The following is a 24932-nucleotide window of genomic DNA, read 5'->3' as shown; positions in this document are numbered from 1 at the left end:
GAGGCCGCAGGGGCTGGACCTGCCCTGGTGCTGGAGTTGGTGGAGGATGGGGGGAGCAGCCATAGAACAAAAGAAGCTTGCCTTAGCTGTCCCCCCACCCCAAAGATCTTGGGCTGGCCCTGCCTATAGGCTGTCTATTTCATTTCCCTGCTGGGTCTTTAAGCAGTCTTGGAAGGGCATTTCTGGTTGGAGAAAGAGCAAGGGTTGGGAACCCCCACCCCACTCCAGCACAGCATCCCTGGTCCATATCTTACACCCACTGTTTTTTGCAAATCACTTATTGTGAATCTGAATGCAGATGCCTAATGTCATGTGTGGTTTGGCCCTCGTGAGAGATGGAGAGTAAGTTGGTTGATTTGACCAGCTCTTTGTCTCAAATACTCCTCTGATTCCCTGAATGGCTCCCTCCTCCCTTGGTGAACCCAGGGTCAAGGCGAGCCAGTCTACCTATGGGCACCATGTCAGTCACAGCGTTAACTGCAAAAGGCAGGAAAACAAACTTGGATGGGGGAGAATACTGAAGAGAGAGGAGATGGTGTAAGATGCTGCAAGATGACCCTTACGCTAGTGTTCAGAAAACTTCGGGCAATGTAGAGGAGCCAGACAGATTTTTCTAGAAGCCAGCCTGGAGCAAAGGAGGACTCTGGAATGCTGACAGCCAAATTTACCATTTCCAAAATGCTATATGGCACAACCCTTCCTAGTGTGGTGTTGGATTTGCATTGTGGTTCAGATCCCCACTTTAGCCACTAACTGAGTGATTTTGGTCTACTCACTCTCTCTCTCTGCCTAACCTACTTCACAGGATTGTTGTGAGTATAAGATGGAGAGAGAAGCTTGTACACTACTCTGACTCTTTGAAAGAGGAGCAAGAGAAAATCTAATAAGTCCTTGCTCTGTATCTCTGCAGGCAGACATGACTATTTCAAAGATTCCCCACTTAAGGGCCAGGTTTATATCATTCTCCTTGACTTGCCAGCTTTCCACATGTGGGAAGTTTTGGATCTGGGAAAGCATTCACAACCCCTGCATGTGGAAAACTAGCATGTCGGGGAGAGTGGAGCTAACTTTTTCTGACATGCTAATTTGCTGTATGTGGGTATAAAAGATTCTGTATGTAGACTTGAAGAGGTGAGGGAATCACTGAAAAAGCTCAAGCTCATTTGCATCTGTAGTGATACAGTCTAGGGATTTATTGATCAGGTTTTTTTCCCCTCCAGTTCTTCTTCCAAGGAGGTTGGAGTAAGCTTTCTTGCCAAGCTTATGCTTGGTTTATACTTACCAAAGGTGGCAGAATGAGCCACTGCTTTGGGCTACAGGTGATGGATTCCAGCTTTGAATGTACCTTTGCATTAATAAACAAAGCTCCATGCAATTAAAACACTAGTAAAGCATGGATCAAAGGTTCTATCCCCCTGTCTTTGTTTGCTCTGCTGGCTAGCTATTTGCAAGGAGTTTTTAATGTAGGGGAACATTCCAAAATATGAACATTCTAGATTCTTCTCCTGCAGTCTGAAGTGTTGCAGTCCATTCTCCCCTCACCACCTTCTCCTCCATATGTAAATCAGGTAGGGTGGTCAACCCCCCAGGTGAGGCATTCTCTCAAAATTACAACTGATCCCACACTACAGAGACCAGTTCCTTTGGAGGAAATGGCAGCTTTAGAGGGTGGACTTTATGGAACTTTATCCCTGCAGAACTCCCTCTCCTCCCCAACTTTACCTTCCCCTGGCATCACCTCCAAATCTCCAAAAATTTCTCAAGCTGGAGTTCTCAGTCCTAACCTCAGACTTCACTAGGTGATCAGGAGAGGTGCTGTTCTTTCTCATTCCTTTATATTATAGCCGAAGCCTGGCTGAAACAGCCTGCAGGTCTGAGCCCCCAATTAAGATCTGTTTAAGAGCAAGCTGCTGAGCAGTGGGGGTGACTAAATGGGGTTGTGTTGCATGACGGAAAAGTCTCCTTCCTGCCCTTGTTCCTGGATGAAATCAGCAACCTTCAGCATCTTTTAAAGATGGAAAGGTGTTCTCAAAACTACCCTGAATACACAGACAACCTGAACACCATGACAGCTCCCAGCAGTGACCAGGTGCCCAGAGCTTTGCATTTTGCCAGTCATTCTGAGTTGGTTTTTGCCCTCCCCAGGCTCAGTGAGCAGCACGGAGAAAGACAAGACTGACATGAAAATGGCCGTCATCGCAGAACACCTGGGCCTTAGTTGGGCTGGTGAGTGCCGCTCTGGTGAGGGAGGGCCTGGGACAATTGGGGGCATGACAGGACAAGCCAAATGGACAGCGTTACCCCAGTTTGCCTGTATGGGCTGCTTTTCAAGGGCTGAAGTGGAAAACTTGCTGGGGATTTTCTTAGTAAACTGTCCAAGGACGGGGTATGCCCAGGTCCCAAAACACCCTTCAGGCCCACCACGGGTGTAGCAACATGCAGCCATCAGCTTCTGCAATTGGCAGGCAGTAAGAAGCTTCTGGATCGGTCAGGCCTGGCGTCAATACAAGGAGCCGGTCCATTTGCCTTTGTTCTTTTAGCAGGACAGTGTTTTTGGCGTGCTGCACGTCATGCTCCAGTTTGAGCCCTTGCTGTTTTGTTTTGATTTGTCTTGTCTTTTGTGAGTTTATTTTTAGCTCTGTTTGTGGTCTCATACTAAATGTGCTAAATTGTTGCAAGGCACCTTGAAAAGCCTGTCCTTTGGTAGGCAGGATATAAATAAGTTTAATAAAACACATTTTGAATATTGTGCTCCCCAGCCTGTTTCATCTTTCACACACCTGGCAAAAAATGTCTCAAGAGTTGCTCAGGGGAGCAATCCACGCTCTGGATAAAATGGGGCTCAGTGTGGTTTGTGGCAGGGAAAGGATGTGTGTGGCTGACTCTGTGCTGTGCCTTCCTCTGCCTCCTCCCCAACTCTCTCCAGAGCTGGCCCGAGAACTGCAGTTTGGGGTGGATGACATCAACAGGATCCGTGTTGAGAACCCCAACTCTCTACTTGAGCAGAGCATGGCCCTGTTGAACCTGTGGACCAGCCGGGGCGGGCAGAGTGCCAACAGTGAGTATTAAGGACGGCACTGGGGGCACGCGGGCTTGGCCAGACAGTTTGGCCAGACAAACACTGCAAGGCATTCGATCCACAGGGACTTCTCCCTTGCCCCAGATGTCCACATTTGATCCATGACATTCCTTCTCCTGCAGCCAACAAAATGTTTGAGTGGAAGTTCCCTCTCCGGTGCCCTTTGCACTCCCTTCACATGTGCAGTGTTAAACTGAGGTTGTTTTGAGTTTTTTCTTACAGTTTATTCTTTTTTTCTCTCCAGATTTTTTAAGAAAGGTTTTCAATGCAACTTTCAGTAAAAAAAAACAACTGCAATAATCTTAGTTAATGTTTATCTGCCTTGATATGGAGTGACAGGCTGTTGAACTGAGGCACCATCCACATGCGTTGCTAAACCCATGTCCATCTCAGCTGTGCTCTGTTTCCTTCCCAGGAATGGCATTCTTGCCCAAGGCCTTTGTATGCAAACACAGAGGATGCTTTTCTGCCTTTCTTAATTCAAAATATGAGCCCTCCTCTAAAAATTAAAAGTAGACACTGACCAGACATAGAAGCCAATTGTGGTACCATGAAGTGGCCCAGAAGTTAACCAGAGACCAACCACTTTAATACCTTTAAACAGGTCCCCAACTTCCTACACGCTCCAGAAGGCAGGTGATAGCATGTTGTATCAGCAGATGCTTCTAAACTGTTTTTCAGGCCACAGAGAACACATTCAGTAGTCAATCCTAGAGGTTGTATTTATGTAACTATGCAAAGTTCTAGTTCTTGCTGTATTTTAATTGTGCTCTGCCTTCTTATTGATCCAGCTTTCTGCTTTTAGTCTGGGGCTCTGCTTCTCATTGATACTGTGTTCTCCCCCACCTCCTTCCATTTTTGCAGTGGAGAACCTATACACCGCTCTGCGTAACATTGATCGCAGCGAGATCATCAACATGCTGGAAGGCTCCACACGACAGAGCCGCAGTCTGAAGGGTGACAAACGCTACCCGCATAGGGACTACTCCTTGTCACCTTCCCAGATGAATGGTGAGTGGCTGCCCAGATTTGCTGAGCTATTTCAGTAGCACTGGGTTCTTGCCAGCTGCCTCCACCGATCCTGAAGTGTGCACCAGCTAGGCTGAGCAGGCTTTCCAAGTGTGGCTGCCCCTCCTTCTGGACCTCTACTGCCTCTCTGGCCTCCTCTCTGGTTCCTGAGATCTGCTCAGCCATCGGCTGCTGCCTGCTAATTTTCCCTGCTGGCAGCCCCTTCTGCTATTCTCAGCTAGGACTGTGCAACTCAGTGGAATGGATGAAACGTACAGTGTTGTGGGATGCCATGGTACTGTGATCAGGTACTGCAGTGTAGTTTGCTTTCTTGCAAGGAAGGGAAATGAGAGGATGGTTGGAAATGCCAGTCAAGTTGGCATCAAGAATGGTTGGGTGCGCAGGTTGGTCTCAGCGTTTAAGTGGGAAGGAGCAGTGGTGCAGTGGCTCACTACAAGAAGGGGACCAAGACTGGAGGTGAGAGAGTGCCTGGTTCACTGTGACTCCATTGTTCCTCCTGTCCTTTTCAGAAGTAGGTGAGGGAGTTGGTGCCATTTTTTCTAAGCCTGTCTCAGTCAGCCAAAGCGAATGTCTTGAGTTTTTCTTGTTAACATGAATCACTGGGAGACTGAAAGCCTTGTGTGCTGTTGCTGTTGAACTCAGTGAAAAGGAACGGATGTAAGGGCAGAACAATCCAACTGGCCAAAGAAAAAAAAGGCAGGGAGCGCAGAGAGAAGAGTGCAAAGAGACAAGTGGGGAAAGTTGAGCTGGAAGTTGCAGAAAATCCTGTGGCGGTACAGAGGAGAAAAGGGTGGGTGTAGAAAGAACGGGGAAGGAGAAAAAAGAGGTAACTGAGAAATGAAGGTGCAAAGAGATGTATAAGTGGGGAGAGAAAAGGAGGTAACAGAGGTAAGGATATGTCCATCCATGTAATTTGGGAGAGGGAGAGAAAGGACATAGTATGGTATACAGAGAGGAAAGGGGGGTTAGGAAAGAGTGGGTTACAAGGAAATCACTGAGTTAAAATTGTAGCCCCCACCCACAGTTAACTAAGCAATGCAGCCCTCTTGTGGCTCAAACTGGCCCTTGGGTTGATTGGAATTGTACCCCTTTGCCTTTAAAAGCATGATTGGAAACTCTTCAGTACAGGAATGTGAGTTTGAGTCTTGAGAGGGATCTGCTAGGTGGATGCTGGACTTTGGTAGGGGCTTGATGGGTGCACAGCTTGAGTAGAGATGGGAGGTGGGCACCAGGCTCAGAGACAGAAGGTGGGCTCGTGGTCAGGGTCCTCTGTGCCAGCTGCCAACTTGGAGAGAGATGCATGCAGTATGAGAGACTTTTGTTTGGGCTAGTGGGTGCTGGTGCAGCTGTGGTCTGGAGAGGCGTACACGGTGTCCCAAATGCGCCCTGGCTCTTTCTCTCCTTCCCTTCCCCCTCCCAGTATGGTCTGCGCTCTTCCACATGCTCTCCAGCCATGGGGGAGTGGGGGGTCACAAGCTCCTCCGGAGTTGGCTGACCAGTAGGTGCCTGGCACCTTTGTCCTCTGGCCTCATCCTGACCTCTCTCCTACTCCTCCTCTTCCTCCTCTTCCTCCTTTTCCTCCACTGCCTGTTTCCACTGTCTCTGTCTCTTTCTCTTGTTTGAGCTGAGCCGTCTGAGAGCTTTTGCCTTGCTGTTGAATGCATGATGTGCCCGACCTGCCCTGGCATGCTTTTCCATACAGCCAAGTCTAGCTGTCTCCACTTTGCCCTTTCCTGTTACCCTTTTCCTGGCTATCTTTCCCTGCCCTTTCCAAGCTGCTCTGATGAAACAGGAAGGGCTGTTCCCTTAGCCTGCCTATCCTAAAGGATTCTACCTGGACTGATTGGCTCCCAGAGGGCACCACCCCCATCCTGCTTTGCTGAGTGGGAAAAATTCAACAGGTGCTGAGCAAGTTCTGCTGAAGTCTGCATGGAGCAGAGGTGGCCCTAACTCTCACTGCATCTGTACAGGGGCAAGGTGGGGTGGGATTTTAATTTTTTGTCCACTGGCCCTTTTGCTGCTTTGTTTATTCAATGCCATCAGCGTACTCAGAGGTGTTGTGCAGAGTCTCATAAGCCCCAAGGAGTTTAAAGCCCCTATTCTTTAGAGAGGGCAGGACAACAAAGGGAGAGAAGAAACCAGCATATCAAGGGATGTGTGTGAGCAAAGGCAGTGACGATGTTGTCTTGGGAATAATGCAGGTGGAGATGGGGAGAGGATATCTCTTTTCCAGAGAGCCTTTGAGCTTCACTCCCTCAGTCCCTATCCCCAGCTGTAGCCAAGTCCAGGGGTATGTAAGTGCATTCACTCACACCTTCTTTTGCTATCCTTGTCTCTCCCTCCCCAGAGCTTGGCTCTTGTGGCATGAGGGCAACCAGGGGTTGTGCTACATACAGGTGTCCAGTTGTTCCAGGATTTCTGCCAGCTGTGACCCAGGTTCCCTTGGCAACTACAGTGTGCCCTGTTTGTGCTTGCCAGATAGCAAGGGGTTGCCGGTGAAGAACCCTTTTGGTGCAACACAGGAAGTTTTTATCACAGGAAGCACCAGAGAATCTGTCCACTGTATTTTCTACCCAAGATCTTTGGGGAGAGGCAATCAATTGCATGCTTTGTGGGCAGTCGGTGCAGAAAATCTCAAGGCCAGAGTCTCTGCCAGAGTGACAAGAGCGTTCTAGGTACAATGCAGTGAAGGAGTGGGCTGTCATCTCCCAGTCAGGCAGAGTATAACAAAGAGTCCCCTTCTTGCACAAAACTATTTCAGCCCATGCTTAACAATGGAAGATAAGGGGGAGGGATTGGGAGCCCCAATGAGGAGGGGAGCAAGACATTTTGATACATAGAGCGGTTAATTTCTACTAAAAGAGGTACAAGGGCCCAAGCCACTGGCTCCTAGGGTAGGGAAAAAATGTCCTGTCCTTTTAATAGCGGTAAATTGGGGTGTTATTTACCAGGCAGTTTTTACCTCCATGCCCTGAAAAGTTTCGTCTGCATATTTCCACGCATTAAGCTTCTGTTAAAGGGACAGGATTTCCCCCCCAGATCTGTTGGCAACTGTACTGATCCCCCAAGAGACTGTTAGTGGTTAGAAAGATGATAAATAAAATGAATAAACATTCCTGTAAGGGCCACAAACGTCACTATGACTGGATCGCCAGCTGTTTTGATTTTGGGGCAATAAGTGTGCCTCCTTCCCTGTAAAAACATCTCTCCAAATTGCTACCCCCGTGCCCCCAAGTGGAGCTATAAGAATCTTAGGGGAGGTTTTGATCAGGAAAACAGCTCAGAGGAGGAAGGCTACCCACCCCATTCCGCAGCACTGCTGTTCTAATCAAATTTGCAGCTCTCAGCAGCTGCTTTTAAATAAAAATCAAAATACTAAAATCCAGTTGTGGATTTTCCCTGTCTTGTCTGTCTGTTTTCTGCCTGGGGAGCTGTTCTTCAAGATCCCTGGTTTCGGTTTCTCAACAGGGAGAGAAATTCCCTCTGCAGATGCTCAGAGGCATATTTTCTTTCTTATTGATGTGTCTGAAGGCTACGTTCAGGTTTTGAAAAGAGAGTGCCAATAATTTTGAGAGAATTGAAAGTAGTTTGAGGGAAGCGGTCGCTCCTCTGACATTTTTCAGAATGTAAGAAGAGCCTTGCTGAGTATGACCAAAGGCACTTCTAGTCCAGCATCCTGATTCCCACAATGACCACTCAGGTGCCTTTGCAAAACCCATAAGCAGGTCACGTGGGTTTTTGAAACAGTACACCAAAGAAGTCTTTGCAAAATCTGATTTCCAAAGGCAGACGTCTGATGACCAACAGTCCTCCTTTGAAGCCACCTTTAACACCCTGAATAAAACCTGTTTTCTGCCTGCAGTCTTCACCCACTCTATGAGGTTCTGTAGTGAGAAAGAGGTAAATTTTGGGTGACAGTGGTGAATTCAGGAGAAAGGTGAGAGCTGCAGAGGGCATGTCTGGCCCTTTCTACAGGAGGGAAATTTAAAAGACAGAGGGAGAAAAAGCTTCCAGTGAAACAAATGGTCTAGATAATCCCAAAGTCTTCAAAATCAAAAAGAAAAGTCGAACATGTAGCAGTCCAATATATTTCGAGCTCCAAAAGTAATTAATTGGTAATTGTTAGGGAATTCAAATAATCTGGCGAAAATTTCAATAACAATACTTTTTGACCTTGAGTATTTTGCGTAGAAAGGTAATAAATATGTTTCACAAATCATAGTTTAAAAACATGTCAGGGGTGCTACATTCAAGACTTCTTTGGTTATTGATATTGAAGACTTGAAGGGATTTTTCATATGCAAGGCTTAAAGCTTTAGGGGCATGTTTAATTTTGCCAAGATCTATAATATATCTTGGCCAGAATGCTCATTTGTATTACAAATGCCTCTCCTCCATTTCCTGCTCCACAATAATGACAACCAGACATTCACATAAATAGCACATGTGAGGGAAAGAGGCACAAAGATGATTTGAGCCTTTCGTATGAAAACACTATACTTCATGGAGTTTGTTTCATTGTTAAGTTTTCTTTTTATTCTCATTCTCGCCTCCCCCAGGCACTTTCCTTTTGGCCCTCAAGCAGAACATGTTTGTTTCTTGTCCCTTGCAAAGCCTCTGTTCCTAGACTTCTTTAGGAAGCCGATTTACAATATAAAGCTAGGAACAAGAGAGAGAGAGAGATCCCTCACTTCTGGTTCCCATTTGAAAGTAGCCACTTAAGTGTTAGCCCAGCAGGATCATGATGCAGAACAGAGGGTGCCCCTCTCTGCCCTGAAATCTCCTGGGAGCAAACTCTGTTTGCCTGGTTTTGGTCTCTCCCCACTCTAATGGCTGTGTTCATTTGGAATCTGGAACTGGGACCTCTTGGTACACAAATATGTGGCCTCCCACTAACCCCCAGGACTGGGCCTGTGCGTGCTGCCCTCAGTCCAGCGTGTCAGTCTGTCGCCCTCTGTCTGCCCATGCAGGTTACGCTTCGCTGCAGGACGAGCTGCTCTCCCCCGCCTCCCTGCATTACGCACTGCCCTCCCCGCTGCGTGCCGACCAGTACTGGAGTGAGGTGGCCATCATGGACGCCATCCCCATGGCCGCCAGCGAGCAGGACGCCCTCATGGAGATGTCCGACATGCAGGTGTGGTCCTCGGGGCTCACGCCCTCGCTGGTGACTGCCGAAGACTCCTCCCTGGAGTGCAGCAAGGCCGAGGACTCGGATGCCACGAGCGAAGGCCGGTTTCCGGGGCAGCTCCTGGAGGATGCGCATGGCCCTGACCCGCTGGGCTCCATGGACCTGGTTGAGGACGACACAGTGGATTCAGACGCCATGAATGGCCTGATGGACATACTAGAGCAGGAGGAAGGTCAGAGGTCAGAGGGGAGGAGGCCAGATGGTGAGCACCAGGCGGGGCCGCTGGGGGGGCCAGGTTCCCACGGTGAAGTCTCTTTCATTTCAGGCCAGCAGAGGGTGCAGGCCCGCATCACGGATTCGCCCACAGTCAGTCGTGTCATAGACAAGGGCAAAGACAGGTAATGAATTGCCCTTCTCACAGGGCCAGAAAATGGGTGGTGGTGGCAGCAGGAGGAATGGGGGGCATGGATGGAGCGATAAATCCAAATATGAGCACATAAATCTTGGACTGTGCCCCAAATCTGCATCAAAACAAGGTCGAGGCATATTTTAAATATCTTTTCAAATATACCAATAAAATCATCATAAAACAATTTGAAAGCAATACAATTTTAAAAGATCCTGTGTAATATAGTGGTTAGAGGGTTCAACTGTGACAAATAAACATGAAATGTAGTGGGTGACCTTGAGCCAGTATCTCTTGCACAGCTGAACCTACCTCACAGGGTTATTGTGAGGATAAAAATGGAGGAAGGGAGAACGACGTATAGTGCCTCTTTGAGCGCTTTGGAAGAAGGGTGAGATAAAAGTGCACCAGATAAAAATTAAGGTAAACACCAGAACAAATTATTGCCAAAAGTGGGCAGTCTTTGGCATCTTCTGGAAGGAAACCAAAGACAGAGCACAGCAAGGGCACAGCTTGGTTTCACAGCATACACAGGTCCAACCCATGGACAACACCACCATTTTACAGCTGAACTTGGGCCATTTAAAAATATTACAAAGGCTGATCCTGATCAGTCCAGCAGCACAGTGGGACCTGGCGCTCTGGTTTCCACCCCCCTCCCCTTTTCAAGTGATAAAACATCCTTTTTTGGCCCTTTAAAAGGCATGGGGAGGGGAGGCCAAAAAAGTGCCTGTACCCACCGCGCTGCAAGCTGGCTAGAGATTGGGCCCCCCTCACACATTTTTAGATAGCCCATGTTTAGCTGAAAATGGCAGCAGTGGGCCAGACCCATGGGCGCTGTAACATCTAGTTGTGCCCTGAGTTTCCTGAGGATGGAAACTGAACAACTGTGTCACCACCACAGAAGGCTCCCAGTTTAGTCCGAAGGTGGCAGCATAAACAAGGTTTCCCCACAATTTCTAAGGTCAGAGCAAAATGGGGCACCAATCCTGTACTTTCCTCATGAGGTAAATGCAAACACTGAGGTGCAATTGGAAAGAATTTGCAAGGATTTAATCTCTTTCATTTCTTCCATGAACATTTTACATCGTTTTCCCTGCATCTGAGCTTCAAAACCTGAAGGAAGAGGAACTGAGGGTGAAAGCCATTTTATTTTTAGCAAAGAACTGACAGGTGCAGGAGTGGTTGGCAGGAGACATTAATTTTGGAGCATGCGTTTGCCAAGATAATGTGTCGTTCCCCTGTAAGACATCAAGGAGGTTCAGGTGGGAGCAGATGCTCTAGTAAGTAAGCCAGATCCAAACTGTTTAGGGTTTGTGAAGCAACCGTCTCATCATTTTGACTTGAGCCTGGGAACATACAGACAATTGCTGAAGATATTTTAGGATATGAAGTATCTGCTCCCTGAAGGTCGAGATGAAAGTCAAACTGCCCCATTCTGTATCAGTTGCAGTTTTTGGGCTATCTTCAAGGGCTATCCCAATATAGAGAGCATTGCAGCAATTCAAGTGACAGGTTACCATGGAAGGCAAAAGTCAGGTTTCTGTTTTCCAGATCAGTCCACTAATGCGGGGAGTGGGGGGAGAAGTAGGACTGTTACACTAGATCAGTGACACTCAGTGACTCTTTGATATGCCACCTGTGGCTTTACTGAACACCATTTCCATAATGTGGTACCTGCCCCATGTTTCAGGAAAGCGGGCAAAGCCTTTGTCTGGAAAGGTTTGTGACTGGCAGATGCTTCTCACTTTGAACCAGCTGCCAGTGGAGGAATGGGTAAGCAGTGAACCTCCTTGAAGTGCAGGCCTCATGCCGAGGATGCAAATGTGGCTTTTTTGGTTGTTGGCAACTGCATATGTGGCTCTCAGCAGGCCACATAGCAAGGACTACTGCACTAGACTGTACAGTCAATGCAGTCATTCCATCAATATAATCATTCTTCACCCCAAGGGGCTTTAGGTAATGCAATTTGCAGGGAAGGGCTGTGCATAGAGAACTCCCAGAGCAACCGTGCCCAAGCTACAATTCCTGGGATTCGTTGAAGGAAGCCTTGGCAGTTATGAAATAATATGAAAATGGCATAGGTTTGCAACGCAGAGAGACTCCATTACTAGATGAGAGTTGCTGCTCCTGGCCTAATGAACATCTTTGCCATCTTTACCCATGATGGACAGACTGAGGGAATTGATGGGGCTTCCCATTGTGTCTTCCTTTGCTTGGCTGCCTTGCATGTAGAAGGCATGAGTTGTGAGTCTCTCTTTCTGTCCTTGGCAAGCAGGCTCGGCGACTGGACGGTGGAGAGTTCCTTCATCTCCAGTCTGTCAGATCTGCCCAAGGGAGTGTCAAGCCCACCATTGCTGCGGCAAGCAGTGCCCTACAAAATACGCGGCCGAGAGCGGGAGAGGCCGGAACACATGCGGATTGACTTATCTGAGGAGAGGGAGAATCCCCCAACACAGAGAGATTGGGAGCTCCAGCCTGGGAGACAGCAGGGCTTAGCCAAGTGGCTGGATGAAGCCGACGGCAGTTTCTTTGGGCAAACACAGGTAGGAGGATGGAGAGCTGCTTCATGACCAACAGCACCACAGGCACAAGACAGAGCTGTGTTGTTCTGCAGAAGCACCGTTAAGAGTCCTGGCCTTACAGGCAGGTGCAGAGCAGTGACTGTGCCGGGATTCTGCACACGTGCAGGAAAAGTGTAGGATGCAATCTTGACTGGGTGCTTAATTTAACTTCCTGAGAAACTCCCTGTCCATTTTAAAAAGGAGAGCAAGTATTTAGCCCTTCTGAACATGAACATATGCTTAAAAGTGTGTGTGACGTCTCTGTCATGTCTAGTGCCTCCTTTCCTTTTAAAAGGAATTGACATATTGCTAATTCTCAACATGGAGGGCCATGTAGGGAGTGAACTGATGCCCTCAATCAGACTTGACAATTCAAGTGGAGTAGAGGAATTAGTGCAGGAAGCACAACAGTTAATGTGTTTGCCGCCTAAGGTTTGGGAATCCAGCTTATATCTGCACCGTTTCTCTTCTGTCGGCCTCCCAGGCCTCTTTCCCAGCTGTACCACCAGAGGGCCTTTTGAGAGCTTTTTTAAAAAAAAAACTGTAGTTGAACTATAGCACAATGCTATTCTATTGACACAGTCTACTAGTTCCTCTAATTCCCAGCTTTTTTAAAAAAAATAAAGTCATTTACACTCACATTGATTCCTCAGGCTTGGATGCTATTGGGAAGCAGGTTCCCCCCTCCCCGCCCCAATTCCTTGCAGTACCATTGTACTTTTATGCATTTTCTGGGTTTCCCCTTTCTTTCCTGCAGTCTTTTCCAAATCTGATTTGCTGCAGTGTTTTGGAAAAGTTTGCAGCAAAGCCTGGGTGGCAGGTCGTGTGCACAGAAGAGTCTGAATCCTCCTGGCCTTGCCCACATCAGCACCATTTTCCCTGCCCATGGATCTGCAGGGTCTCGGGCAGAGGTGTTTCACATCACCTACTGCCTTATCCTTTTTTACTGGAGAAGCTAGGCACTGAACCGGGGACCTTCTGCGTGCAAAGCAGACACTACTGCTGAAAGGACTTGGCTATAAGTCAGGCAGTCACGGGAGAGTTTTCCCCCAATGCTAATAGCACCTACAGATAAGGGGGATATAAATTAGAGTTACAAGAGAAGTGTGTGGGGGGGGTGTTGTTAAATCCCTTTCCCCTTCTGTTTTGCCAGTGTAAGTTCCTTAGGGGGGGATTTTTTGTTTGCCCATGGAGGGATGGGAGAAGCATGCCAGCATCATGTTGGCAGCTATAAGTTTTTCCCTAATAAGGAAAAGAGCAGCTCAGTGGGCCGGGGCGCGAGGGGCAGAGAGGAAAAATGAATGGGAGGAAACAGTGAAGTATCCATCCTGTGGTCCTGATGTGGATTCTCCCTCCTTGGCATCTGCACACACATGCACATGCACACACACAGAGAGAAACATGCACACACACTGTCAAGGAGAACCTAATTGCGAGTTTCCTGCATCACAGTTAGCTTGCCCTTCAGTATTCCTCACAAAGAGCTCTGGGAGGTAGGTAACTATTATTGTGCAAGGGGGCAGGCGTGATGAACAGAGTGGCCGAAAGTCAGGAGTTCAGCAGGCCAGGCCCCTCTGCCAAGACAAGGGAGGCAGACCGTTTTTGCTTGCAAGTGGAACGGCACCATCCTTGGCACTGACATCTTGCTGAGTCCTAGTCTGGAGGGAAGGGGCGGGCCTGCTGTCGGCCCTGCAGGCACCCTGTGCAGCCTCTGTGCTCTCTATTTATATCCCGCCCGGCTAGCCTCTTCACTTGCTTCCTAATTGGGTAGCGCCTGGTTCTCGCCCAGCATCAGGCATGGAGGGATCAGAAATAGAGCTGTCTGGGATGCCAGAGGGCGGTGGGTAGCTGTGCTGGACTTAGGAAAGCAAGTCTTCCATCCACTGGCTCAGGCAGGGCTAGGCAAGGCAAGGCTCCTTGGCATGAATTGTCAGGAGACCTCAAGGAGATTGCAGGCCTTGAAGGCCTTCCTCCACCCCTGCCAGAGCCACAGCCGTTGTCTGAGGGCACAGGGAGCCTTGCCAGAACTCTAGGTGACCTTTGACAAGGCCCTTCTGCTGTTCCCTCCTAACTGGAGGGGGCAGGGAGATTGGTGGAGTGCCTCCAAGCAGCTGGTCCTGGGTCCGGCTAAAATTACAGCTGCCTCTCCCACCCTCTCGCTCCCCCCTCCCCCAGTTCCAAGTCAGGAAACTGTTCCTGCCACCAGTCCTGGGCAGTGCCCTGCTGCAATGAGGGAAGGCAGGTTGTAGCCTGGGGCTGGGTGGGGTGGAGACGGCCAGAGCTGACTCCTTAGCCCCCCGGGATCATGTGGGGCTTCCTGACCCAGCTGCTCATCAGCTTGGTCCTGCTGGGCTTCTTCTTGGTCAGCTGCCAGAACCTGATGCATATCGCTCATGGCTCCGTGCGCTTTGTGCTGAAACACATTCACCAGGAGTTGGACAAGGAGCTGGGTGAGAGCGAGGGCCTCAGTGATGATGAAGAGGCTGTCTCCACCCGAGTGGTGCGCCGGCGGGTCATTGTTCAGGTATCCAGCAGCTCCATGAGATGCAGCCATCTGCTAGGGTTAGCAAGGAGGCTATCCTGTGGATGCCCCTTCCTCAAGGAAACTGGGCAAGGCTTAACCGGCAGCAAGAGGAGGGGGAAAGAAGGGCTGTCAGGGGCCAGGTAGAGCAGGGAGAGCTGGTTTTGTTTGAAGAGCTCAGGGTACGGTACTGGAGATCAGAACTATGGAGGGGTGGGAATTGGTGGGAACTTCTTGACCCCAGTCTTTGAGTTCCCTGGTCTTTGCTGATTGCCTTCTTGTTCCATTAGGGTAATGAAATGCTGGATATTCCAGGGGAACAAGTGACGGAGGAACAATTCACTGATGAACAAGGCAACATCGTCACAAAGAAGGTGGGTGCCTTGCAGGGGTGGGGAAGGGTGGTCTTGAAAACTGCTGCATAATAGTCTGGCTCTTTGCTTAGGGTTCTTCCCCACTGAAAATTGTGCTGAGTCGCATTCAGAGGGGTACTCTTTTCTCCGGAATATTTTTCTTGCATGCATTTCCATCTCTGTGAAATGATTGTTGTAAACCTGCCCATCCTCACAGCTGCTCAAAAGTAGCGTGCCTGAATTTCTCCACATTATCTTCCTAACAAGGTCAGACTTGCGTACAATGACCAGTCTTTATAGTTGACTAGGGATTTGAACCCAGATCTTCCCAGTCCAAGTTTAGTGCTGTATCCCCAATACCATATTGAAGGTCTCTTTTGTGGTGAGGAAACAGTTTCTCCCAGGACAAATCAGCAAGCAAACTTTGGCTTTTAACGTGTGCAGGGAGTGTGGCTCTTGGCTTGTTCTGTCAGATAAGCTACAGTTCAGTTCTCTGTCTGTCACTTTGCTCTTGTGCTCTTCCTCCAAGAAAATAATTCTGCCTTGCCATTTTATCCTCACAGCAACATTGTGAAGTGGGTTAGGCTGGGAGAGAGTGCCTGTCCCAAGGTCATGTTTCATAACTGAGTGGGGATTTGAACAAGGTCTTCCCAGTCCTGTCCAACATTCTAACCATTATACTACATTGACTCTGGAATTAGCGTCTGTCCAAGCACCTTTGGCTGTAGTCTGTATAGGTTAATATTAGAAGGACTTGCGGAGTGAGATAGATGATTCTGCATTTTGTGGAGGAGAAGGTTGGTGGGATTCCACAGCATTCAGTCCACCCCTTCTGTGACTCTGTAGCCACCCATTGCAGCAACATGTTGGTGCCATTCAGCTAAATATTTTGTATGTCTTAGGGAGAGGGAATGGGACTTAAGTCTTGATTATTAGAAGCAATGTATGATGGTGTACAGGGATTATTTGGGTTCCACGCTATTGTACAGTGCCAGTCTTCCCAAAGAGGCTTGTACCGAACTTCTCGGGTGTCTGTGCCCTCGCCCTACCCAACCCAGCTCAGACAGAAGCAGTCTTAATGATTCTAGATCCCTGAGCAAAAGTCCAAAGGAGGCCCCAGAATCACATCCACCCTCTGCTGCCCCCCCCCCCCCCAGGGTTGTCTTCACCCCACATGAACTGGGCAGGAGCAATTGCTGCTTCTAGAAGCCAGATGGGGCAAGTGCAAGTGACAGCAGGACCTTGCTTTTCTTGTCTCTCCCGCTTCTTCTTGGGGTGGTAGGCTGTGGGTGGCCATCCTCCCAATCGTAGGGCCCTGGACAACTGTCCTTGTTGCCCACTGGCTAAGACCACATCAGGACTCAGAGTTTTCTGTCTCCCGCTCTGGCATTCTTAATAGTACCTTGAATCCTACCCCTTAAGTAGGTACTATGCGTAGAGCAGCCTGTATCCTGGCTCATATTCTGTGATCAGCTCTGCAAGAATTGGCATGAAGATGATAAAGAGGACGGGGTAAGGTGTTACTGCATTGGGTCAGAGAAGGAATACAACATTTCCCAGAAGGTGTTAAAGATAGTAGGGTTGCGTCTGACTTAGGAACAGGGCTGACACCAAGGGAGGAGGCTAGGAGAGGAGGCAAATATGACCCTGGAATTGTTTTTAGAAGATCAAGAGGAAAATATCTCAGTGCCACTAAGTCCTCTTGATGGAGCTGCTCCCTCTCTGGCTTAACCCCTGCCCCTCTACATTTGCCATATAGTCATAATAGTACTGATCTGCCTTCCAGGATTGTTGTAAGTGTTGTAGCAAGATCATGTATATGAAATACCATTTTATATTGGTATTCTAAGAATTTTGGTATTTTTATTGCCATTTTATATTGGTGTTATAAGAATTTTTTTTAATTCACCATGGATTCACCACTTGGGATTTACCATGAGATAGAGAGGTGGTATAAAAGTATATTAATAAATTTAAAAATAATTAAGAGTTTTTAACAATTAAGCAATATATAATAATAATGTTATAATAATGACATTTGACTTATATACTCTCCAGGACAACTTAATGCCCACAGAGTGGTTTACAAAGTATGCCATTATTATCCCCTCAACAAAACACCCTGTGAGGTGGGTGGGGCTGAGAGAGCTCCAGAGAGCTGTGACTAGACCAGCTGGCTTCAAGTGGAGGATTGGGGAATCAAACCTGGCTCTCCAGATTAGAGTTCCGCGCTCTTAACCACTACACCAAACTGGCTCTCAATATTTATTATTGTTTTTTCTAAATTTCGATAGTGGAGGGCACAGGTAGCAAGGCAGGGTGAAATGGGAGCACAATATGTAGCTAAGTTTGTAGGAGATACAGAGAGGGCAGTTTTTGCAGGAAAGGGTTTTTAAGGAAGATGTTGGGAAGTCATACCATATGGGGGTTCCAAGAAGAATTTCAAAGCATTAGGGGGCAGGCGGCAAGGAAGAGTGGACCGAGTCATTCAAACAGCCAGGAGACTTGAGGGGCTGCTTTTAATTTTTATCCATCCATTTCAGATTATCCGTAAGGTGGTGCGGAGGTTGGACACTGACAGCGTGGATGGGCGGCAACATGAAGAGGTGATTATCGAGGGCTCCCTGCAGAAACCGCTAAAGCTGGAAGCTGAGACTGATCGCTTCCTGAAATATGCCACTTGGCAGTGGGAGAGTGCAAGCAGCAAGGTATCTGAGCCCCACGGGCTGTGTGGTTCAGCCCTGGGGCTCCAGCTGCGTTCTCTCTGTCTTCTGTTTCCTGCTCCACCCCCTATCTCTCTCCAGCTGTGGTGCAGCAATTCCTCCCCTTTCCCCACTTCAGACTTCTTACTACCACAGTGTCACTTGCCATCTGACTTCCTTCTCCTTGTGTTTCTCTGTCTGTCCGTCTGCGCGCCCCGTGGGTTTGTCCGTGACCGTGTCCCGCTTTGCTGTTTCTTGCTGCTGTTACCCAGGAGGAGGCTCAAGGGAGTGTCCCAAGATCGGAGCTGCTCGGGGGCAGGATGGGGGCTCACATAGTGAAACGGGCCAGCCTGAAAAGGGGAAAGCAGTGACACCCCTTCCCCCCTCGAGTGGCCTCTTTGGAGGTAAACACCCCTTTGTTCTTACTAGTGGCTGGGAAGGGAGGGATGAGGGTAAGTGGAGGTAAGAAACACCTATGAGCTTCCCCTCCTGGACTCAGCCTTGGACTGCAATATGTAGCCGCCTCCCAACCAGAAGGCCTCCCCAGCCTTCTTGGTCCTACCTCATTGTCATTGGTCCTGGGGATGAATGTTTGGAATGCAGCTACAGATGTACCATTTAAATCAGTTAACTGGTGATATGAATTAGGAAAGTGCCACCTTTAATTGGACGATATATTTTTAAAAATATTATTATTTTAAAAACAAGTAATCAGGAGGGAACTGATAAGTGAAGGCACCACTTTTACAAGAGGCATGCCTCATCTCTCCCACCCAAAAGGGAATGCCTCTTCCCAGATGACATCTGCTGTAACAGGTGTGCATTGTCTTAAGCAATGGAGGCATGTTTTTTTCTTCAGAACTATTATTTTTACTTTTGTTCAGATTTATGCAGATGGAATCAGTTAACTGACTGAAATCCATGTAGCCTTAGCTAAAATACGACAAGGCTGGGGGAGGACCACTCTATTCCCCCTGTGTCCCTATTATGTGTCAGTCTCTTGAAAGCTTTGGTTACAAGTCCCTTGAACCATGTCCTCTAAATATTTGGTAGCTCCCTTTTTATCTGCATTGAACTTGGAAATGTTCTTTACTCTTACACTCCAAAAAGTTTATTTTTCAAGTCTGCAAGAACATTTCACCTCATTTCTTTGCATGAATTACTGTTATATCTGCAACTTCCGATTAGCATGGCCAGAGCAATGGTTCTTGCAGAAATGCATTATCCAGTCTGAGGGGGGGCACAGATACAGCAGGCAAAATTGATTGATCTAGACATGCAGCAGGATCAAGGCAAGCCAAGAGCAGGAGCAGAAATTCAATGGACAGTTTCTTCTGTGAATGAGTCTTTTGGGATCATAACGGCTTTTGATTAATTATTTAACTTCTAATGGCAAACCATTTGGGAATGACTGCCCTAGGGAGGAGGATGCTGCATACATGCTTAGTGCTGTTGCCTGATTTTGCTCCTGCCACATGTTCTACGTGTTTGACCAGATGATCAGGGGCAGGTTGCCATCCTTCCCTCTTCTGTCTTCAAAAGGGGGAGGCCTGGCTTGTTCAGGCATCGGAAATTGGTGGGAATAAGAAGGCAACTGGTAATCTGCAAAGAGTTTGCCTAGAGTTGGGGGGAGGGGAAAATGTACACTAAAACATATGAATGTAAGAATTCAGTCACTTAGTCCAGTATGTTGTTTCCTGCAGGGATCAGCCCAACACCACATGGAAAAGCCCTCTGTTAGGGAAGAAAGGCAAAAAATCCCCCTCTGCTGTTGCTCTCAGACACAGATATTGCCAGCCTTGAACATGATGAGTCCATTTAACCCGCTGAATGATGAAGGATAAAGCTAGCCTTCATAAATATGCCTAAACCCCTCTTAAAGCCAGAAGCCATCACTGTAACTTGTGGCAGCCAACTCCAGGGTTGTCTGTGAATATGTGACTAACCACTGTTATAGGGGACTTAACACTGAATATGTGACTTAATGCTACTGGTCAGTTTAGCCCAGTATTGTCTACTCTGACTGGCAGCACCTCTGCAGGGTCTCAGGCAAGAAGGCTCTCCCCCACCTCCTCTTGTCTGCTGTCCTTTCAGTGAAGATACCAGGAACTGAACCTAGGACTCTGGGCAAGCAAAATGGGTGATATGCCATTGAACTTTGACTTTCCGTCTCCTCTCAAACCCAGAACAAGAGTACAGGGGCCCATACAAGGGCCCAGAGATCACTGAGGAGAGAAGAGACAGTAGTGTGAAGACAAGAGGCTTATGAGTTTGTCTTCTTCTTGGAGTCAAAATGGCATCCTGTACAAGGTCTGCATTTAGATATCGCTTAGAAAGGAGGATACTTTGCTATCCTATAAAATTGAAATCAGGTGGCTCCAGCCTGGGAGACAGCTCCTGTGTTATGGGCTCTCAATCATATGCAGAATCGGTCATCACTGGTCAGTATCAGGGATGATACGGCCAGGGGTCATTCCGTAGAAAAAGAGCTGGAGGAGCTTATTAGCATAGCTCATTAGCATATGCCACACCCCTTGACATCACCAGAAGTGTGTCATTAGCATAACTGATTTGCATGTGCCACACCCCCTGACATCATCTATCCTGGCTGTTTTGGACCCAATCCTGGCCATTCAGGGCTGGAATTGGGCGCAAAATGGCAAAAAGAGGCTGAAAATGACCGAAAAGGGGCCCAGAATGGTCAGGATCAGGCCGCTGCTGAGTGGGAGAGTAATCCACCACCCGTCAGAGGCCCGATCCGGGCTGTTTCAGCCCCAATCCAGGCTGAAACAGGCCCAAACTGGCCAAGAGTCAGGTGGGCGGGGCCACCTGACATGTGACCTCTTTGGAGAACTGCCGGAACTGTGTTCCTGTGCGTTCCCCCTCGAAATGAGCCCTGGATACGGCTTTGCAGAAGAGGAGTAGAGTGAGCAATCTTGTTGACTACGAAATCTGCTTCTGTGCTTTCTCTGCTGACCGGATCTGAAAGCCACAAAAAACCTTGCTTTCTCTAGAGCAACTGGTTTGGCCACAGCGTGCCGCAGGATGCTGGACTAGATGGGTCATTATTCTAGTCTTATGTTCTTTTTCAGGCGGGACTCCTGAATCTTTAATCACTGCAAAGTTTGACAGCATGCCTTTCTCCCACCATAATGGGAGGGGCTGCTGCTGCTAAATTTTCCCCTTCTGAACAGAATAATCAAAACACCCAAACATTGGATGAAATATGGTGACCCTCGAAAGCTTCCTGTGCCTTTGAATTAGTTGCCTTAGCAGGGTTTGATGTCCAGCAATGTATGGATTCTTTGGTAACTCCAACAGTGAGAGGGGGGTAGCATTTGCTATGCAGATCTGAAAGGGGGAAAGAAGCTTGGCTCATGAGTGGCTGCACAGAGGGCTGCAGGAGCAATCTTTGCACTGCTTGCAGAGAGACAGCGGGAGAAAAGAAGCCAAGCCAGCTGTACTATTCCCTCCCTGCAGCTATTAAAGGGACAGTCCTGCTTGATCTGTTCAGGAGCTGGCAGTGGCTTTCCTGCCTTCCTTTGGGGGGGGGGTGTATGGTTGTGTCATTGTCAGTCTGTGTTGCTGTCTCAGTTACTTCTTTCTTCCCCACTGGAGTCCAAATTCTGAATGCCTGAAACAGGGTTCCTTTGGAGAGACTGTTGTTTTTTGTCTTGTCTAAATGCATCTTCACTGGGAGAAGTGATCCCTTGTATTGCAAGATACTGTTGCTTTACCCCACATATTTGTGGAGGGGGCGGCCTGTCCCACATAGCTCTGGAATGCTACGTGTTACTGCTTCTAGCTGGATTTCAGATGACTTACTTTCTCATTCTTCTCCGAAGAAGCTCAGAATGTTGTGCAAGGAGATTATCGTATTATCCTCTCAACAATCTTGTGAGGTAGGATAGGCTGTGAGAATAGCAATTGGCCTATTGGGCTTCATGGCTGATTAGGGATTTGACCACCCCACCCCCATGTCTCCCTTATCCAAATACAACACTCTGCCTACTGCATACATGTTCGCATGGAAGAAGGGGAACTTTCAGTTTGCAAGATCTGAACAAGGCTGCTAATGATAGGACATTTTGGAGGTCTTTCATTCATAGGATCACTATAAGTCAGAAGCAACTTGACAGCACATAACACATGCTGAAAGTTGAGGAGTTGCAGTTAAGCTAGTCGCATGCTTTGTCTTCTGTTTTGTTCATTGGGTCTTGATGTCCCAGTTGTCAGAAAATTAAAAGTCTTTACCAGCTGCAACTAGTGAATCCCTAGAGAGATAATATGGTCCAGATTACAGGAGCTGGAGCTGAGATAGTATGATTCAAATATCAGCTCATCCCTGGGGATGCACTTGTGTAGTTTCAGGGAGCCCTCTGTCTCTCCATCCTGATTTCCATTCTTTGGTAAATAATGAGAGCAAAGCATAAATGTTGTGGTGTCTCAAGAATGCTATGTGGGCTATGCTTATGCAAAATCATGCTTGCTTTCTGAAACACTAGAGGCTCAGTCCAGATGCAAATTTTGCTGGTTGTGAGAAGAATGTTGGCAGAGACCAATTTGAAGGAAGGGATAATACATGAAATAGGGCTGCAGATTCTGGAGGAGATAATAGGAACAGGGACAGAAGACTGGATTTCAGTCAGACCCTCTTTGCATTCTGAAAGTATTAACCCCAACCAGGACTTTTTTCCAGCACCACATGTCCGGTGGCCCCGCCCTTTCCCTCCCTGATCAGCCCAAGTGTTGCTGCTTTCAAAGCCAGCAGGTTTTTTTCCACTGACAGGAGGGGGATTCCCCTCTCATCAGCTGAAGAAAGCTGTTTTTAAAATGCTGGCAGCTTTTTCAGCTGAGGGAAAAGAGAGGAGGGACCCCCTCCTCCTCCCCTCAGCTGAAAAAAGTAGCAGCATTTGAAAGCAGCAACATTTTTCTTGCCATGCAAGAAAACTGTTGCTGCTTTCAAAGCCTGCAGCTTTTTCAGGGGACAGGAGAGGAATTCCCCTCCCATCCGCTAAAAAGCAGCTGGCTTTTGAAAGCAACACTTCTGTTGCCATTTGCAAATGGCAAGAAAAGTGCTGCTTTGAGCTTCCATGTGCTCCGTAAAGATTCCTGAATCATTAAAGAGCATACCGAAGCTTTTAAATACCCGAATCCCGAAGCGGCTTGCCACTTGCCGCTTGAGAGTTCCGCCATCTCTTTTCCCAGAAAAAAGCCCTGACCCCAACACATAAAACTGATCTTCATTCTAAGAGAATGATTCCAAAAGTTCTGGTTCTTCTCTGTAGTCTGTGCAGGCATACTGTGGCTTCTTCTCATACACAAAGCATCCTCTAGAAACTTCTAGAACTAAGCTGAACAGTTTTTGGTACCATCTCCATCAAGCCACAGAGTGCTATACCACATGGCAACGGTGCAGCGCATGCCTAGAACCTTCCCACTCAGTTTTCTTTTGACTGCCACTGCAGGAGCAACATTTTGGAACTTCTCAGTTTATTGAAAAAAGCTAAATTTTCTATCTTCTGTTTTTGTCCTTTGTAGTTTTCTCACAGTGTTTTTTTAATGGGAGTATTTCTGTTTCTTCACTGGAGTGCATGTTTATGATGCAGTGGATTGCTTTTCAAAGGTGCTTGCAGTATGGATTCAAGCTACCTTTCACAAATAGTCATGACTGTTGTCTTTTCTGTCTAGAAGAGGAATACACAGTTGAACCCTGTGAACATTGTCAGAGATTCATCAAGTACTTCACCTGGCTCAGAATCCCATTATGAGAGCAGGTTCTATCAGTGTCTGATACTGTGGCTCAGGCGTTGATGACATCAGTCCCTACAAGACAAGCCTGTTTTGGTTTTGGCCTCTGAAATATCATTGTTAATGCCTGAATCGTCCAGTACTGGAACCTCAGTTCCCGAACACCAACTTAGGTGATTAGAGAAGGTCTTGAAGTCAAAGCATTGGTTACTTTCTCTTACTATAACCTTTACTTCTGGCTCAAATGCTGCTACATGTGTTGCTCTAGAACTGCCCATATCTATGACTGTAGTATTGACCACAGCATTAAGCAATTTCAACTTGAAAACCATTTCTACAACTAGTCCTCAACATGATGTAACCTTCCAATTCCAAGGACACCTTCTGTTAGGTTAAATCCCATCACCAGATGTCCAACTTGTGAGCTCTGTCTCTTAAGGTTGTTTAGAGTATATATCCCAAAAAGTCTGCCCAACCTCTCTACCTGGAGTTCATGACTCCTCATGGGCATGTTGCCTAGACACCAATTCCTTAGGGATTTTTTTTAACAGTTCCCCTCCGCCTCCATTCTGGCCCCATACTGATTTCCCCATGCATTTTTCCCCTTTAATTTTCATTTAATTTAATTTAATTAAGTGAGACCACTCTTACCCCCATCTTTTTCTGGAAGCACAATGTTTTTTTCTTCATGCACAATGTTTTTTTCCGTTTCGTTTGTCTCACCCATTCTCACCCACCTCCAATCCAGTTTTGGATGTTGTGATGAGGAAAGGATCTGTACATGAGTGTGGGATCACTTCTCTGTAATAATTTCTAGAGGCTCGTCTCCATATTATGACTATCGGTATACGTAAGACCAGGCCCAGAATCACTGTGGCTAGTAAACCACTGATGGACCTATTCTCCATGAATTTATCTAATCCCCTTTTAATGCGATCTATGCTTGTGGCCATCACTAAATCCTTTGAAAGTGAATTCTACATTTTAATCACTTGGTAAGTAAAGAAATATTTCCTTTTGTCCATTCTGAATCTGTTGTCCAACTTCATTGGGTACCATCCTCCTGTTGGAATAGGCAGCTCAGTGTGGAGGGCTCTGTATGTGCAACCTTCTGTATATATGTGCAACTCTCTTATAGTAAGCTGCTTCTCTTTGTCTCAGGTGGGAACTCCTATTGACTCCTCCTCTGTCTCTGTGTCTCCTGGGAGATTCCTTCTTTCTTGCTTCATGGCCTTCCAAGGGGGAAGGATGTTTTCTTCAGAGCTCCTGCCATGAAGACTTCCTTCACATACTCACATGCAGCCTCGATGCCAGATTAGCTGGCTATTAGTCAGGGACGGATCGATGGGGGGGGGCAGGGGGGTAGTTTGCCCCCGGCGCCGCCAAAGAGGGGACACCA

General features: G+C 47.6%; 1 protein-coding gene across 9 annotated transcripts in view; it reads left to right on the top strand.

The window, feature by feature from the left end:
- Positions 1-24932, top strand: part of ANK1 (ankyrin 1) — a 131440-nt gene that overhangs the window by 100855 nt on the left and 5653 nt on the right. For 4 of the 9 annotated variants that reach the window (XM_054997655.1, XM_054997654.1, XM_054997653.1 and 1 more), the window contains 9 exons: positions 2146-2226; positions 2927-3058; positions 3944-4090; positions 9079-9468; positions 9562-9634; positions 11918-12188; positions 15018-15101; positions 17624-17686; positions 18055-18186. In XM_054997655.1, the coding sequence (XP_054853630.1) occupies positions 2146-2226; positions 2927-3058; positions 3944-4090; positions 9079-9468; positions 9562-9634; positions 11918-12188; positions 15018-15101; positions 17624-17686; positions 18055-18153 (1340 nt within the window). In that variant the 3' untranslated portion in view covers positions 18154-18186. Of the gene's footprint in view, positions 1-2145; positions 2227-2926; positions 3059-3943; positions 4091-9078; positions 9476-9561; positions 9635-11917; positions 12189-14377; positions 14731-15017; positions 15102-17623; positions 17687-18054; positions 18187-24932 lie in introns of those variants that run through there. The other 5 variants (XM_054997652.1, XM_054997656.1, XM_054997658.1 and 2 more) reach the window with 5 other exon arrangements.

The sequence above is a fragment of the Eublepharis macularius genome, chromosome 14 (assembly GCF_028583425.1).
Source record: "Eublepharis macularius isolate TG4126 chromosome 14, MPM_Emac_v1.0, whole genome shotgun sequence".
In the NCBI taxonomy this organism is placed as follows: Eukaryota; Metazoa; Chordata; class Lepidosauria; order Squamata; family Eublepharidae; genus Eublepharis; species Eublepharis macularius.
The sequence above is the reverse complement of the archived record's forward strand: the minus strand, read 5'-3'. Positions and strand labels throughout refer to the sequence as shown.